Source organism: Phacochoerus africanus, chromosome 7 (genome assembly GCF_016906955.1).
Source record: "Phacochoerus africanus isolate WHEZ1 chromosome 7, ROS_Pafr_v1, whole genome shotgun sequence".
Taxonomy (NCBI): domain Eukaryota; kingdom Metazoa; phylum Chordata; class Mammalia; order Artiodactyla; family Suidae; genus Phacochoerus; species Phacochoerus africanus.
The window spans coordinates 20180483-20195921 of NC_062550.1; the positions used below are offsets into that span (position 1 = coordinate 20180483).

A 15439-nucleotide genomic window follows, 5' to 3' on the forward strand; every position below is an offset into this window, starting at 1 on the left:
ATCCTTAACCCACTGAGTGACGCCAGGGATTGAACCGGCAACCTCATGGTTCCTAGTCCGATTCATTAACCACTGAGCCACAACAGGAACTCCTCTTTTTTTACATTCTTTTTAAAAAATATTCTTTGCGAAGTTCCGGTCATGGTCTTTTTTTACATTCTTTTTAAAAAATATTCTTTGCGAAGTTCCGGTTAATGAACACAACTAGTATCCATGAGGATGCAGGTTTAATCCCTGCCCTTGCTAAGTGAGTTAAGGATCCAGCATTGTTGTGAGCTGTGGTGTAGGTTGCAGACATGGCTCAGATCCCGAGTTGCTGTGGCTGTGGTGTAGGCCGGCAGCTGTAGCTCCGAATAGACCCCTAGCCTGGGAACCTCCATATGCTGTGGGTGCAGCCCTAAAAAGACAAAAGACAAAAGACAAAAAAAAATATTCTTTTCCATTATGGTTTATTACACGATATTGAATATATTTCCCTGTGTTATACAGTAGGACTTTATTATTTATCCATTCTGTATATAATAGCTTACATCTGTTAACCTCAATCTCCCAATCCATCCCTCCCTCAACCTCCTCCCTCTTGGCAACCGTGAGTCTGTTCTCTATGTCCATGAGTCTGTTTCTGTTTCATAGATAGTTTCATTTGCGTCATATTTTAGATTCCATGATAAGTTATAACATATAGTATTTGTCTTTCTTTTTCTGACTTACTTCACTTAGTATGAGAATTTCTAGTTGCATCCATGTTGCTGTAAATGGCATTATTTCATTCTTTTTTATGGATGAGTAGTATTCCATTGTGTATATGTACCATATCTTCTTCTTTTTTTTTGTCTTTTTGCCGTTTCTTGGGCCATTCCCACGGCATATGGAGGTTCCCAGGCTATGGGTCTAATCAGAGCTGTAGCCACCGGCCTATGCCAGAGCCACAGCAATCCGGGATCCAAGCCACATCTGCAACCTATACCACAGCTCATGGCAAAGCTGGATCCTTAACCCACTGAGCAAGGCCAGGGATCGCACCAGCAACCTTATGGTTCCTAGTCAGATTCGTTTACCACTGAGCCATGATGGGAACTCCTGTACCACATCTTCTTAATCCATTCATCTGTTGATGGATATTTAGGTTGTTTCCATGTCTTGGCTATTGTGAGTAGTGTTGTTATGAATATATGGGTGCATGTATCTTTTTGAATTGTAGTTTTGTCTGGATATATGCCAAGGAGTGAGATTGCTGGATCATGTGGTAGTTCCACATTTAGTTTTCTATGGAACCTCCATACTATTTTCCATAGTGGTTGTACCAATTTACATCCTCCCCAACAGTGTAGGAGGGTTCCCTTTTTGCCACACCCTCTCCAGCATTGGTTATTTGTAGATTTATTAACGATAGCCTTTATGACCAGTGTGAGGTGGTACCTCATTGTGATTTCGACTTGCATTTCTCTGATAATTAGTGATGTTGAGCATTTTTTCATGTGCCTGTTGGCCATCTGTATGTCTTCTTCAGAGAAATGTCTATTTAGGTCTTCTGCCCATTTTTCAATTGGGCTGTTTATGTTGAATAGAAGAGGTGAGAGTGGGTATCTTGTATTGTTCCAGATTTTAGCAGGAAGGCTTTCAGCTTTTCACTGCTGAGTATTATATTGGCTGTGGGCTTGTCATAAATAGCTTTTATTATGTAGAGATATGTTCCTTCTATACCTGCCTTGGTAAGAATTTTTATCATGAATAGATGTTGAATTTTGTCAAATGCTCTTTATGCATCTATTGAGATGATCATGGGTTTTTTTTTGTCTTTTGTTTGTGTGGTGTATCACATCGATTGATTTGCTTATGTTGAGTCATCCTTGTGAACTTGGGATGCATCCTCTTGGTCATGAATCCTTTGAATCCTTTTTAATGTGCTGTTGGATTAGGTTTGCTAATATTTTGTTGAGAATTTTTGCATTTATGTTCATCAAAGATATTGGCTTGTAATTTTCTTTTTTGGTGCTTTCTTTGGTTTTGGTATCCGGTGATGTTGGCTTCATAGAATGTCTTTGGGAGTGTTTTCTCCTCCTCAATCTTTGGAAGAGTTTGGGAAGGATTGGTATAAATTCTTCTCTTTATATTTGGTAGAATTCACCTGTGAAGTCATTTTGTCCTAGAGTTTTGTTTGTAAGGAGTTGTAAAATTATAGATTCTATTTCACGTCTAGCGTTTAGTCTGTTCAGTTTGTCTATTTCTTCTTGATTCAATTTGGGCAGGCTCTTTGTTTCTAGAAACTTGTCTATTTCTTCCAGGTTGTCAAATTTGTTGGCATATAATCATTCATAATATTCTCTTACTTTTTTTTTTTGTATTTCTGTGTTTTCCAGGTCTCCTTTTTCATTTCTTATTTTGTTTATTTGGGTTCTCTCTTTTCTTCCTGGTGAGCCTGGCCAGAGGTTTGTCTGGAATGGTTCCTTCATAACAAGAGCTCATCTTTGAACGAGGTGAGCTCCTTCTGGACCTGCCCTTTGCAGACAGTATTCTGGGAGGAAGGGCCAGGCTGCATCCAAACTAATAGGAAATCTCATCATGACACAGGAAAATTTTTAGTTTTAATTCAGCCAGACCCAGGAAGATGGCTGCAGTGTGGCTCACAATTCAGTCCTAGCTTTCTTTGCTTCACAACTACAATCTTTCAATCGGCCTTTCTTCTGATTCTTTACTCAGCCTTGCCTTCATTTTGTCTTAAAATCTCCTGGCAAATAGAGTCTTGCCTGCAGCCCACACGCTCACTTCTGACTATTGAAAACCAGAGGTTCTTGAATTTGCACCTGAGGACGTGTGCTTCACATCCACACAGGAGGAGTTACATGAGTCAGCCGTCACTGGCAGTAAGAAAACCTCTATGGGGTGTTCCTCTGTGGCTACCAGATTGTTTGGTTCTGATTTTTTTTTTGTCTTTTGTCTTTTTAGGGCAGCACCCGTGGCACATGGAAGTTCCCAGGCTAGGGATCTAATTGGAGCTGTAGCCACTGGCCTACACCAGAGCCACAGCAACACCAGATCCGAGCCATGTCTGCCACCTACACCACAGCTCACAGCCAGATCCTTAACCCACTGAGCAAGGCCAGGGATCGAACCCGAAACCTTATGGTTCCTAGTCGGATTCGTTCCCGCTGCGCCATGATGGAAACTCCCTGATTTGTTTGTTTTTGAGAGTGTTCTTTACTGGGTTTTTCTGAGATCTGTGCTGAGGGCGACTTCTCTCTGAGTTCTCTTAACAACTGTGTTTGTATGTTTTTGTGTTTGTCTCTTTCTGTGAGAATGGTCTATTTTTTTGATTGCAGGGTTTTTCTTTTGGTTATTGAGGGTAGGGATTACTTTTAAGTTTCTCGTTCCTGTTGTTTTTAGGTAATGTCTGAGATGGGGAAATGCCTCCCTTTCCTCCAGTAGGTCAAATTCAGAAGCCTCCCATTCAAAATATTTATATTTTAAAATATCATATTGTTTAAGATATTAGCTGGTAACTTAAATTAGAAATATTAGTTTTCTCCTCTCACACTTCATGAAACAATTTTATTCAATGAGATGTGATTGTCTTCAGGGTCTTTCCCTTCCTTGAGCCATACTGGGAGTCATCTGAAAGTTTTCTACAAGGCACCACCACAAAAAGACTTACTACTAAAATATGGTTGTATTCTCCTCAGTGGAACAGCCTACTTCTTTTGCTTAATCAAAATTTGTATCTTTAAGGGAGTTCCTGCTGTGCTCAGTGGTGATGAACCCGACTAGCATCTATGAGGATGCAGGTTCGATCCCTGGCCTCTCTCAGTGGGTTAAGGATCTGGCTTTGCCGTGAGCTGTGCTGTAGGTCACAGATGTGGCTCGGATTTGGAGTTGCTGTGGCTGTGATGTAGGCTGGCAGCTGCAGCTCTGATTCGACCCCTAGGTTAAGGGAACTTTCATATGCCACATGTGCGGTCCTAAAAAGCAAAACAAAGCAAAAAAAAAAAAAAAGAAACAAAACAAAATGTATCTTTAAAATCAAGGGAATAAAATTTAAGAGAATGGTTTACCCAGATTAAACAGTTATCAATATCGTCTCATTTTTCTTCATCTAATTTCTTTTTTTTTCTATATCTAAATCCTCTTTTGTTGATGTATCTTAAAGGAAATCAAGACATCAAGTCATTTTACTTGTAAATATCTGCATACATTTCTGAGTAATAATGACTTTTTAGTCTAACTGCTTAACATGTATCAAAACCAATAGTCAGTTCTTATTGAAACCTAATTGCCAATTATGTCCATATTTTTCTGATTATCTCAAAGATGTCTTTTCTTGCTGGTTTGCTTGAAGCAGCATCCTAACTAGATTCACATATTGCATTTGACTGTTGTGTCTCCTAAGGTTCTTTCATTCTGTAACAGATTCCTTTATTTCTTTTATATACCTTTGATTTGTGAAGTTGCTTTTTTTTCTGCAGAATTCTACATTCTAGATTTGTCTTTTTTTTTTTCCTGTTGGTGCCACATAAATTCCTCCATCCACAGTCTTTCCTGTGTGCTGTAAGTTGTTTAGAGTCGATTAGATTTAGTTCCATTGTTTCAGGTAAGATTATGTACTCGCTGGGGCTGTGAACTCTCTATTGCATCAGATCATGAGGTTCATAACGCTAGTTATCCAACTATTTGTGATAAGACTGATCAGGGGACAACTATGGTTTCAGCCTCTATTTTAAAATGTACAACAATATTTTCATCTGAGCTGTTATATTCATGCACCAATTTTCAGGTTCACTATTTCATTAAGGGTTTCAAAATGGTAACATTCTGATTCTACATCCTGCCCCTGCCTTTATCAGTTGGGGGACATCTATAAGAAGGACTCTTCGTCATTTAGTTTTTAGGTAATCTAATGTGCATTTGATTTATACAGGAAAGATAGAATAGGTGCTAAGACTCTCCCTTTGTTTTGCAATTTTTGGCGTAGCAAGTTGGGACTCCAACAATTTCCAAAGTAATCCAAGGAAATTTCAGTTTGATCATTTACATTGTTTTTGCATTTTTTCTTTTTTTTTGGTTTTTTAAAAATGACTTCTATTTTTTCCATTATAGGTGGTTTACAGTGTTCTGTCAATTTTTTACTGTACAGCAAAGTGACCCAGTCACACATACATACATACATTCTCTTTCTCACATTATCCTCCATCATGCTCCGTCATAAGAGACTCTCTTAAATAATTATAAATTCACAGTTTAAAAAATACGGTTGATATATTTCAGTCCATTGCCACATTAATACTTTTCCTATGTAAACTGTCCCATTTTAGGCACCTACTGAAGTATTCCCTCCCCTGACTATGCTACACCCCTGCCCCCATCATGCATTGGGCTGTGTTGAGGATTCTAGCCAGTGCAGCTGGAATCCATATTGTATGGCTCGCAAAGGATCATCCTAGATCACAGAGGGTTCTGGTAAGTGAATTTTGAATATAGCCTCTAATTGGCAAAATGTTCTTCTATTTGAGTGTGTTATTAAAAAGATGTATTTCCTATATGGACTCTGTACTAGAGAAGGCAATTAGCCAGCCTCCTTCGGAGTCAAATCTGGTACCTAACAACCATTGGTACTGTCCTTCCATGCCTCAAAACAAGTCTTATGCTCTTGCAAAATAAATCTATTTCTCCTGATTCAGTCCTTAGTGGATAAAGGAATGCAATCCAAATGTTTTATTCTCATGGCTCTTAAATCTAGAGATTGAATCTTTACTCCCTTAGTACCAAAATATGCAACCTTGTTTAATTTTAGATGTTCTATAATTACATCATTAGAGGACATCCCTTCTCTTTTAAAATAACATTTTAATGATGAAAGTAACACATGTTCAACTTAAAAAGTTTAAGTATATAACCTATAAAGAGCACAGTTTACTTGAGTTAACATCAATTTGAGATAACCAATATTATTGTTTTAGCATTAGTCCTCCAATTACTTTTCTGTCTCTGTTTCTTTGTCACTGTCTCTATCTTTATTCAGCTTAGTTGTTTATAATTTGATTTACAAAATTAGAGTTAGTTAAAAATACAGATGTCACTTTGAGCCCACACCTGAAGTAATAAGGTAATGCTTTTTGTAGTAAACTGTTTATTTTAGAATAATTTTAGATGTACAAGAAGATTTGCAGATAGAACTGAGAAGTCCTGTATACCCTACACTCCCAGCTTCCCCTATTATTAATACCTAACGTTGGACGCTCTTGCCACAATGAAGGAAACAATGTAAATATATCATTATTAACTAGTTTGAACATCGGTTGGACTTCTCTTAGCTTTACCAGTGCTCTTTTTTCCCATTCTGGGATCCCATCCAGAATACCACGTTGCATTTAGTCACTTAGTCATTATGCCTCTCTCCTTAGACTCCTCTTGGTTGAGACAGTTTGCCAGACTTCCTTTGTTTTGATGACCTTGAAAGTTTTGAGAGCTCTGCCTAGGTATTTTGTATATGGATCAATTTGCCCTTCTTCTTTGTTTATCTCTAATCTCACACACCAACACTGATAAGCCTGGCCCCAATCACCTACCTAATTTTTCAATGCCGGTATACATTTATAGAAGGTTCAGAATTATTAAGCCATGTCCCTGGGAAACAACTTTATTAACTAGAATACATTGTTTATACATAGTTCCTTTTGCCTTTAGTCTAATAGATTCCAGTCATCTCCAAAGTTACTTCCTTAGGCCAGCCTTTTTTCTTCCTAACCCCTTCAGTGAGGTTGTTTCATACACTTGTAATACATATATATTCTTTTTTTCACATTCTGCATTCCATCCTGGGCTCTCTCAACCTCATAAATTATTATTTTAAAAAACTCAAACATTAAAGTTTACTCAATGCTGCAAAACTCTGTGAATTTTGACAAATGCATAGTGTTGTGAATCTATCATTACAGCATCATACAGAAGAGTTTCACCACTCTGAAATTATCCCCGTGGACTTCATCTATTTAACCAGTCAAAGGCTTTTCCCTTTCTGTGTAAACTTTAAAATCCACTTACTGATATCTATAACTGAGCTTGCTGGAATTTCACTTTAGACCGTATTTTGTGTGTGTTGGAAAGAATTTACATCTTAATTTTATGTGTATTCCAATGCATAAATATGAACTATCTCTTCATATATTAAGAGCTTTAGTTTAAGAGCTTATATTCAGCTTTGATTTTTTCATCAGTATTTTATAATTTTCCACAAATGGATTCTCTACATACTTTGATAGATTTATGCCTATGTATTCAATCTTTTGGTGGCTATTATAAATGGTATTGTTTTTAAATCTCAATTTTCATCTCTTTATTAATGATACATATGCAGTCAGTTGACTTTTGTACAGTAACCTTGAATCCTGCAACTCTGCTATACTGGCTTTTTAGTTCCAAGAAGTTTTTGATACTTTCAGATTTCCTATATAGATTATCATGTTAGCTGAGAATAAAGATAGTTTTATTTCTTCATTTATAATCATATAACTTTTACTTTAATCTCCATTTTCTTGAACCAATTAGAACTTCCACTACAATGTTGAATAAAAGTGGAGAAGGGCATTGTACTTATCTTGCTCTTGATCTCAGAAGAAAAAGTCCAGTCTCACACCAGTAAATGTGATGTTGACTATAGGATTCTTTTGGGTATGTTCTCTATTAAAATGAGGAAGTTGCCATCTATTCCTTATCTGAGAAGAGATTTTTTTAAAAATCATGAATGGTTGTTGGATTATGTCATGTACTTTTCCTGCATTAATTAATATAATCATGATTTTCCTTTTGATATGGTGGATTGCACTGATTGATTTTGAATGTTGAACCAGTCTTGCATATTTGGAATATAATCTCACTTGGCTGTGGTGTATAATTCTTTTTATATGTTAGAGAATTGAATTTGATAATATTTCTTGAGCATTTTCATGTCTGTGTTCATGAGAGGTATTGGACTGTAGCTTTCCTTTTTTGAAATGTCTTTCTCTGGTTTTGATATTATATAATGCTGGCCTCATGCAATGAGTCAGAAAGTATTCCTTCTGCTTCTAATTTCTAGAAGAGATTTTCAAAAAATTGGCACCTTTTCTTTTTTAAGTTTCATATGATTAAACATCTGGGCCATGCGCTTTCTTTTTTTTTGAATGCTATATATTATTGATTCAATATTGTTAATAAATAAAGGATAGTTCTTATTAATTATTTCTCCTTATCTAAGTCTAGTGGTTTTGCGTCTTTCAAACATTTGGCCAATTTCAACTAAGTCATCAAATTTGTCAGCATAGAGTTATTCTTAGTTTTCTTTATTTTAGTTTTAAAGTCCATACTCTATAAGATTTTAATTTAATTTAAATCCATATATACATATACTATATTTAACCTCCTTTTTTGTATTTCTGTGTCCTAGATACTTTTCCTTACCAGTTATGTAACTTCCTTTTTTTTCCCCCCACTTTTTAGGGCTGCACTCAAGGCATATGGAATTTCCCAGGTTAGGGGTCGAATTGGGGCTACAGCTGCCGGCCTACACCACAGCTGCAGCAATGCAGGATCCAAGCTGCATCTGTGACCTACAGCACAGCTCATAGCAACGCCGGATCCCCAACCCACTTAGCGAGAACAGTGATCCTGTGAACCCGCATCCTCATGGATCCTAGTTGGATTTGTTTCCGCTGTGCCACAACAGGCACTCCCAACAGTTAAGTCACTTTCAATATTCCTCATAGGTACACAGTAGTAATGTGTGGTGGGTGGGCTTAGACCTCAGAAGCCAGTCACCACACATCTGCTGTTGGGGGAAATTCTTGGCAGAAAGTGAAGTGTTGCCAAAGTCAGAAGCTGCCCATGTTACTGGAGGAATGATTAGCGTGAACATGGCAGGATACCGCAGAATCCAGAAATACCCTCTATAAATTAGCTTCACCAAGAAATTTCCTCTTGTAATGTGAGAGCCTGGGGATTAGCAGAATGGAGAAAACAGGGACTGGAAATAGGCACTGGTCCTCAAGAAGAAGAAGACGCTAACAGACCACCCTTGCAATGTATCCAGATATTTGCATTACCCTTTCCTAGAAGTCAAAGCAGACCAGGGCACATCTGAGAGAGGATGCAGGGCCACCTCTTCAGAGCAACAGGACTTGGATTCTTAGAATTTCTGTGAGAGGTTAACTGAGTAAGAAGAAAGGCACTTCCACTCTTATTTTGGCTCTACACTTCAAAAACTGAACATCTGAGTCTTTGGATCCAGAATTTGGCCACTGTCTCCAAATTTTCCCTGTTGAAAAGATTGTTGGGATTCGCATCCATGAAGTAAAACTTCCTATGCTTGTTTTATTTCCTCAGGATAAGTCTCTAGAAGCATTATTTCAATTTAGGAGTGTATACATTGTAATTAGTTTTGTTACATGCTATTAGGAAATATTCTTTGTCATGAGGCAATCGTGAGCATAAATTAAATATCTTACTCCCTAGTACATGTTCTTCTGCTGTAATTGGATGGTATTATGATTCTCTGGGGATAATGGGTAGCCATTGTAGGGGAGGAGGTGTAGTCTTAGAGTCTTAGTCAGAGACACTAAGCTGCTAGAACCTGGTCATGGCAATAAAAAAAAATGGCTTCAAAATGTTGGTTCTATTTACCAAACTGATCTGAGAGGATATCAGGGTATTGGGATGCTGAACTGCTGTTTGATGAAATTCTGTAGAGGAGGGGAATGAAACACGAGGGGATAGGGAATGTCCTTCATTCATGAAAGGGCATTTTTCAGATGAAAACCTCAAGAACAATTGGTGAGGAAGGAAGGCAACAGGAAATCATATTTCATATTATAAATCTGCTTTATTTAGCAATTACAAGTGAGCAGAGAGCAGAGGAAGCATCACAGGGATCCAGACCCTGTACATCATAGAACTAGTCATTTGTGCTTTCATGAACATCAAAAGAGAAGACGCAACACCTGTAAGATGGGGAATCCTGGACAACTGGAGAGCAAGGGGAATTGCTCGGATCTGGATCAGAACCCAGGCAATGACCTTCCAGTGTTGAGCAATGAAAGCTCAGGTGGAGCAGGTGTTGGCAGAGAGGAGGGGAGGGCACGCAGCAACCTCACATTCTAACGCAAAGAGTAAGAGAAGAAGGAAGCAGGAGAGAGGAAGAAACTGGAGGAGATGGCAGTCAGCTGAGAGAGGGCCTAGACATTGTGGGACCAAAAGCACATGGCAGGACTTCAGTGCCTGTAGCCCTTCCTGCTGGAAGAGGAGGAGGAGGTGGTGGTGTATTTGATGGTGGAACTGCTGCCCCCAGAGGAGCTGAGGCCACCGCCTATGGCTCTGCCACTGCCAGAACTGAAGCCACCTCCAAGGCAGTGACCACTGCTGTAGGCATAGCCACTGCCTCCACCCAGGCCCAAGCCACTGCCGACACCGCCAGCACCGCCATAGCCGCTGGAGACGGTGGACTGCACCACAGCTGTGGAGGGAAGGGACAAGATCAGCACAAGACACGCTGACCCACTCTGCCAGACTGAGTCCCGTCAGAAGAGCACCAGGACAAGGGAGGGGGCACGCAAAGCTACTTACAGATGTTGACTTGTCCAACGCCTTCCCCATTCAGCCTAGGAGAGAGGAGACAGGGCCATCATGGGACCTGAGAGTCACAGCTAGACTGCTGTGCAGACCCCTTTGTGAGGAGAGTCCATGGGGAATGCTCTTCCTAAGTGGTTTTCTGAGGGTAGCATCATGGCCAAGACTAGACGGCCTTCGGCTTGAGGTTGTGACTGGACCTCTTGGAGATGGCCCCAGATGTTTGAGGGGGTTGTGTGAGTTACCCACCTGCACTCCTCGCCTTCCAGCAGCTTCCTGTAGGTGGCAATCTCCACGTCCAGGGCCAGCTTGGCGTTCATGAGCTCCTGGTACTCCTTCAGCAGCCTGGCCATGTCCTGCTTGGCCTTAAGCAGGGCATCCTCCAGCTCGGCCAGCTTGTTCCTGGCGTCCTTGAGGGCCATCTCCCCACGCTGCTCGGCATCAGCGATGGCAGACTGCAGGCTGGCGCACTAGAGGACAAGATAAGCAGAGGGAACTAGCAACCTGATCTCCAGAGCAGACTAACCACGGTACCTCCTTCCCACTTCGGAAGAGTTCTGGAGCGAGGACCCTTTGGTCGAGTCTTTGTCGGTTCTGCAAGCCTTAACTAGCCTAGGAGAGACTAGAGAAAACCTATGCCCTTCTGTGTGGAGCATCGTAGCGAGGATGGGCTGGTGACTGCTGGAAGATAGCACAGCAGATACAAGATCAGGGGACATGGGACGGAATAGATCCACTGGATTGTTTGGAATGTTGACAGCGGATGCTCATTCTCTTAGGCGATGCCACAAACATTCTCTGGGAGGTGATGATTTGACATTAAACTGTGGAGACCTTGCTTCCCTTCCAACTCATATTTTTGGACAGTGCTTATTTTGATCCTTGTCTTTCCGAGACTTTCTTTTTCACGTTCATTCGGAGTGATTTTTCAGCAGTCTTCCTCACTCTTTCTGGCTGGTTCTTTTCTCTACCGGCTTGTTTCTTACATGGGTTCTCTTTTCAGTGCCTCTAGACTATATCTTTGTACCACGGACCCGTCAGGATTGGGCCCGTCCTGAGTTTACTACATGCCCCTTGGCTGAAGTCCTTAGGAACTCACTGAGGGGGTAACTGTGTGCCTTCCTCTCCCTGCTGGCCCCTCAGTGCAAGAAATTTCCCAAATGTGGCTGATGAATGCCTGCTGGTCTAAGAAAAACAATGGTTTAAGCTCCATGGTCCCCACCATACCTGCTTCTTGACGTGGTCGATCTCAGACCGCAGCCTCTGGATCATGCGGTTGATCTCGGAGATCTCCTGCTTGGTGTTGCGCAGGTCATCTCCGTGCCTGCCCGCTGTGACCCGCAGCTCCTCATACTATAAGCCAGAGGGAGAGAGGGTGCTTTACGTGGGCTTCACGTGGCAATGGTGGCTGTCACGCATTTAACAAATTAATGCTCCTAGCTTTCCCACGAGACGTTTTAGGAAAAGGGACACCGCAAGATCATTGCTCTTCTACACCCACGGCAGACCATCCCTGCCTAGGACCACTGACTGCCTAGTTCACTCCAGGGTCAAGAGTGTTCTGCGTGGTTTCTGAGAACCAGCATCAGGGTGAAGGCGACGCAAAGATCTTATCTACAGTAGCTTTTGTCTTGCCTTTGGGTTCTTTGGTTTCCTCGACTTGGACCTAACTGCTGCAAAGATCTACTCTGTTAGGGCAGGGGGCACATCGCTGTGAGAGGACCCCAGCTTCCTAGAAGGAGATTTCCCCAGGGAAGTCTGTAGCCATGGTGGCCTTCAAGGACGAGGCCCAGGGAGGCTTCATGAGCTGCCCCCGCACCACCCACCTTGGACTGGTACCAGGACTCAGCCTCAGCCCGGCTCCTCTGAGCAATGTCCTCATATTGGGCTTTGACTTCAGCGATGATGCTGTCCAGGTCCAGGTTGCGGTTGTTGTCCATGGAGAGGACCACAGACGTGTCTGAGATGTGGGTTTGCATCTGAGCCAGTTCCTGCAGAACGCGACATCCTTAGGTTGTCTTTGCCTGTGACATTTACAGACGTACCCGAGCCCAAGCTTTCCAGCCCTCTCAGAGTCTCGTCAGAGTGACTCGAGCAAGGTGAGGGGAGATGCTTACTGCGTCATAGAAGGCTCTTAGGAAGTTGATCTCATCTGTGAGCGAGTCGACCTTGGCTTGTAGTTCAACCTTATTCATGTAGGCAGTATCCACATTCTGAGAAAGAAGACAAAAACTGACAGTCAGATGAACCCTCCTTCCCAGTCTAGCCACCTTTTGGTCTCCCTGCTTATTCTTCCCTTGGCTGCGGGCAGGGACCCAGAGTGCTCTCTTTCTGCAAAGAAGCATGAACCCCCGACCTTACTCAGCTCACCTTCTTCAGATTCACAAATTCATTCTCGGCTGCTGTGCGCTTGTTGATCTCGTCTTCATACCTGGAATTAGAAAGGACGAGACTGTACTTGAGCCAGTGGTGAAGCGGATACACAACGGACACCCTGGGACCCCAGTCTCCCCGAGTGGGATACCCAGATGGAACTTTCCTGCCAGCAAGCCTAAGAGATGAGCTCTGTGTTCCCGAAATTGGTTATTTCTTTACGCTCCCCACCCACCTGGCTGGCCCTGTTGTTCTTTTGGGTCTGGGTATAGGCAGTGATTTTGGTTTCATTTCCATGGCCATATTTGCCTGGGAATCATGCCCTCATGTGGACCTGGTCATCCAAGAGACTTGAAGTGTGGGCTTCAGGAAACTGAGCCCCCTTCTCTCCTGTCACTCACTTCCTCTTGAAGTCCTCCACCAGGTCCTGCATCCCCCTGAGCTCTGAGTCCAGGCGGCCTCTCTCCCCCAGGATGCTGTCCAGCTGTCTCCTGAGCTCGCTGATGTACTGCTCGAACAAAGGCTCCAGGTTCTGCCTGACAGTCTTGATGCCCTGCTCCTGCAGCAGGGTCCACTTGGTGTCCAGCACCTTGTTCTGCTGCTCCAGGAATCGGACCTGGAGGAAGAGCAGATGGTTATGTGCCAGACGAAAGACGGAAGAGAGAGATGTGAGTTGACTGGTCCCCAAGCAGACCTGGGTGGTCTCCATGAGGCTGGGCTACTCCAGAGCATGTACAGAGACTCAGGCCGCCAGTTGTGTTTTCCTTGACAGCACATAGCTATCACTGGCTAGGTTCTTCCTTGAAGTTTTAAGGTACCTTCCTCTAAGGTATGGAGGCTGTCACTGTCTTTCAAAGTTTCATTTATTCCTCTTCATAAGCACAGTCACAGACTAGTTTACAGTAGTGTTTCTTTGGTGTATTGCACAGTTTTCTTGGAAATTATACCTCCATTAAAGTGTCCCCAAATATGTAGAAACTAACGATTAAGTTTGAATCCTATTAATAACTGAATTCCAGTTTCTTTTCCCATTCAGTGCATGAGTCTCCTCTGAAACCAACTCCCTTAATAGTCAAACTCTGGTTCTGCAGATTGCGTATTTCTATGGATATGTACTTCGTTCTGAGTCTTTTTTCCCCCTAGAATGTCCTTTTTTATTTTCGTTCCTCTTGTTTCCCCCCTCTGTAGGGCTCTAGAGCAGTTTCCACTGTAATTCTGTTTTTAATTTGTGAGACCCTTCAGAAGGTCAGGCTAACCCGTTCCTTGCCCTCCTTCCCTTTCCTTTGCTTCAGCGTTATCAAGAGCTGAGAATTCTTTCCAGGCAGAAATGAGAGACCTTCAAGGGATCGGCAGTTCTGAACGATTCCCATCCCCTCCTGCCTCCTGTCCACACAGAGCCTGTCCTGCATCCCAGTGGAGAGCTGGCCTGAGTCCCCTCCTCCCCCTGTCCTGAGTCTCTCCCTGGTAGGACTCAGGGGTTGGTTCTTTAGTTTGGGGGCTGAAATCCCAGTGGAGGGCAGGTGCTCCAGGCTCACCTTGTCGATGAAGGAGGCGAACTTGTTGTTGAGGGTCTTGATCTGCTCCCGCTCCTCGGTCCTCACCCGCTGGATGGTGGGGTCGATTTGCAGGTTCAGAGGGGTGAGGAGGTTCTGGTTGATGGTGACCTCTTGGATGCCTCCGGGGGGGCACACAGGGAAGCCAGAGCCCCCATAGCCCCCAACAAAGCCAGCTCCACCACCGAGCCCAAAGCCACCACTACCAGCACCAAAACCAAATCCACTCCTGGCTCCACCTCCAAAGCCAAAGCCAGCCCCAACTCCGCCGCCATATCCACCACCGATGGAGATCCTCTTGGAGCCCCCCAGGCTATAGAGGCTGCGGCTGCCAAAACCAGCTCCTCCACACACTCCAGACAGGCCACCACTGCCCCTGGAGCGGGACACGGAGACAGTGCTGAAGCCAGAGCGGCAGACCCCGGGCACTCTGGCTGAGCTGGCACTGAAGCCCCGGCGGCCGCTGCTTTGGCTCCTCACGATGGATTTGCAAGACATGGTTCCTGAGGATGAGAAGGCTGAAGAAAGGCGTGAGAGGTGGAGGGTAGAGCTGAGGGGAGCAGATCTGTGAGAGGAGCTTCCCAGCAGCAGCTTATATATGGAGAAGAGGGGCTGGGCTCAGTCCTGGAAGGTGAGCTTGCAGGTTTGGGAAGGGCTGGGCTTTGCAAACAGTGAGATCACATCTGGGTTATTAGAAATGTTATGAAATATGAGGATTGCATTTTTGGTTTCCTTTAGTCAGGGAGAATTTCTCCTGCCTTCCAGCTTTGACTTGATTTCAGTACAATAAGACTATTCTCAACTCTCTGAGCTGGGAGTTAGTCACTGTCTTACAGAAAGATTTATATGTTATGCACGTGTGTGAAATGTACTGAGGCTCCTCTCCACCTGCTGTTTCTCACAGTGAAGACACTGCAGATCAA

The 15439-nt window shown here is 43.0% G+C and overlaps 1 protein-coding gene across 1 annotated transcript; it reads right to left on the reverse strand.

Annotated features, from left to right (window-relative positions):
- Positions 1–10197: 10197 nt before the first annotated feature.
- On the reverse strand, positions 10198–15091 carry LOC125130849 (keratin, type II cytoskeletal 6A-like). Its single transcript, XM_047786695.1, has 9 exons — positions 14499–15091; positions 13365–13579; positions 12961–13021; positions 12708–12803; positions 12417–12581; positions 11818–11943; positions 10840–11060; positions 10588–10622; positions 10198–10477 (listed from the first exon to the last, which is right to left on the reverse strand). Exons 1-9 carry the CDS (start codon positions 15012–15014, stop codon positions 10236–10238), a joined length of 1677 nt encoding a protein of 558 aa, XP_047642651.1. The 5' UTR covers positions 15015–15091; the 3' UTR covers positions 10198–10235.
- Positions 15092–15439: the final 348 nt, after the last annotated feature.

Coding starts and splice junctions, on each gene's coding strand:
- LOC125130849 (XM_047786695.1), bottom strand. CDS start 15,014: ATGTCTTGCAAATCCATCGTGAGGAGCCAAAGCAGCGGCCGCCGGGGC. Junction 13,022..13,364: donor GTGGAGGACTTCAAGAGGAA/GTGAGTGACAGG, acceptor TTCTAATTCCAG/GTATGAAGACGAGATCAACA. Junction 11,944..12,416: donor AGTCCTGGTACCAGTCCAAG/GTGGGTGGTGCG, acceptor TCTGGCTTATAG/TATGAGGAGCTGCGGGTCAC.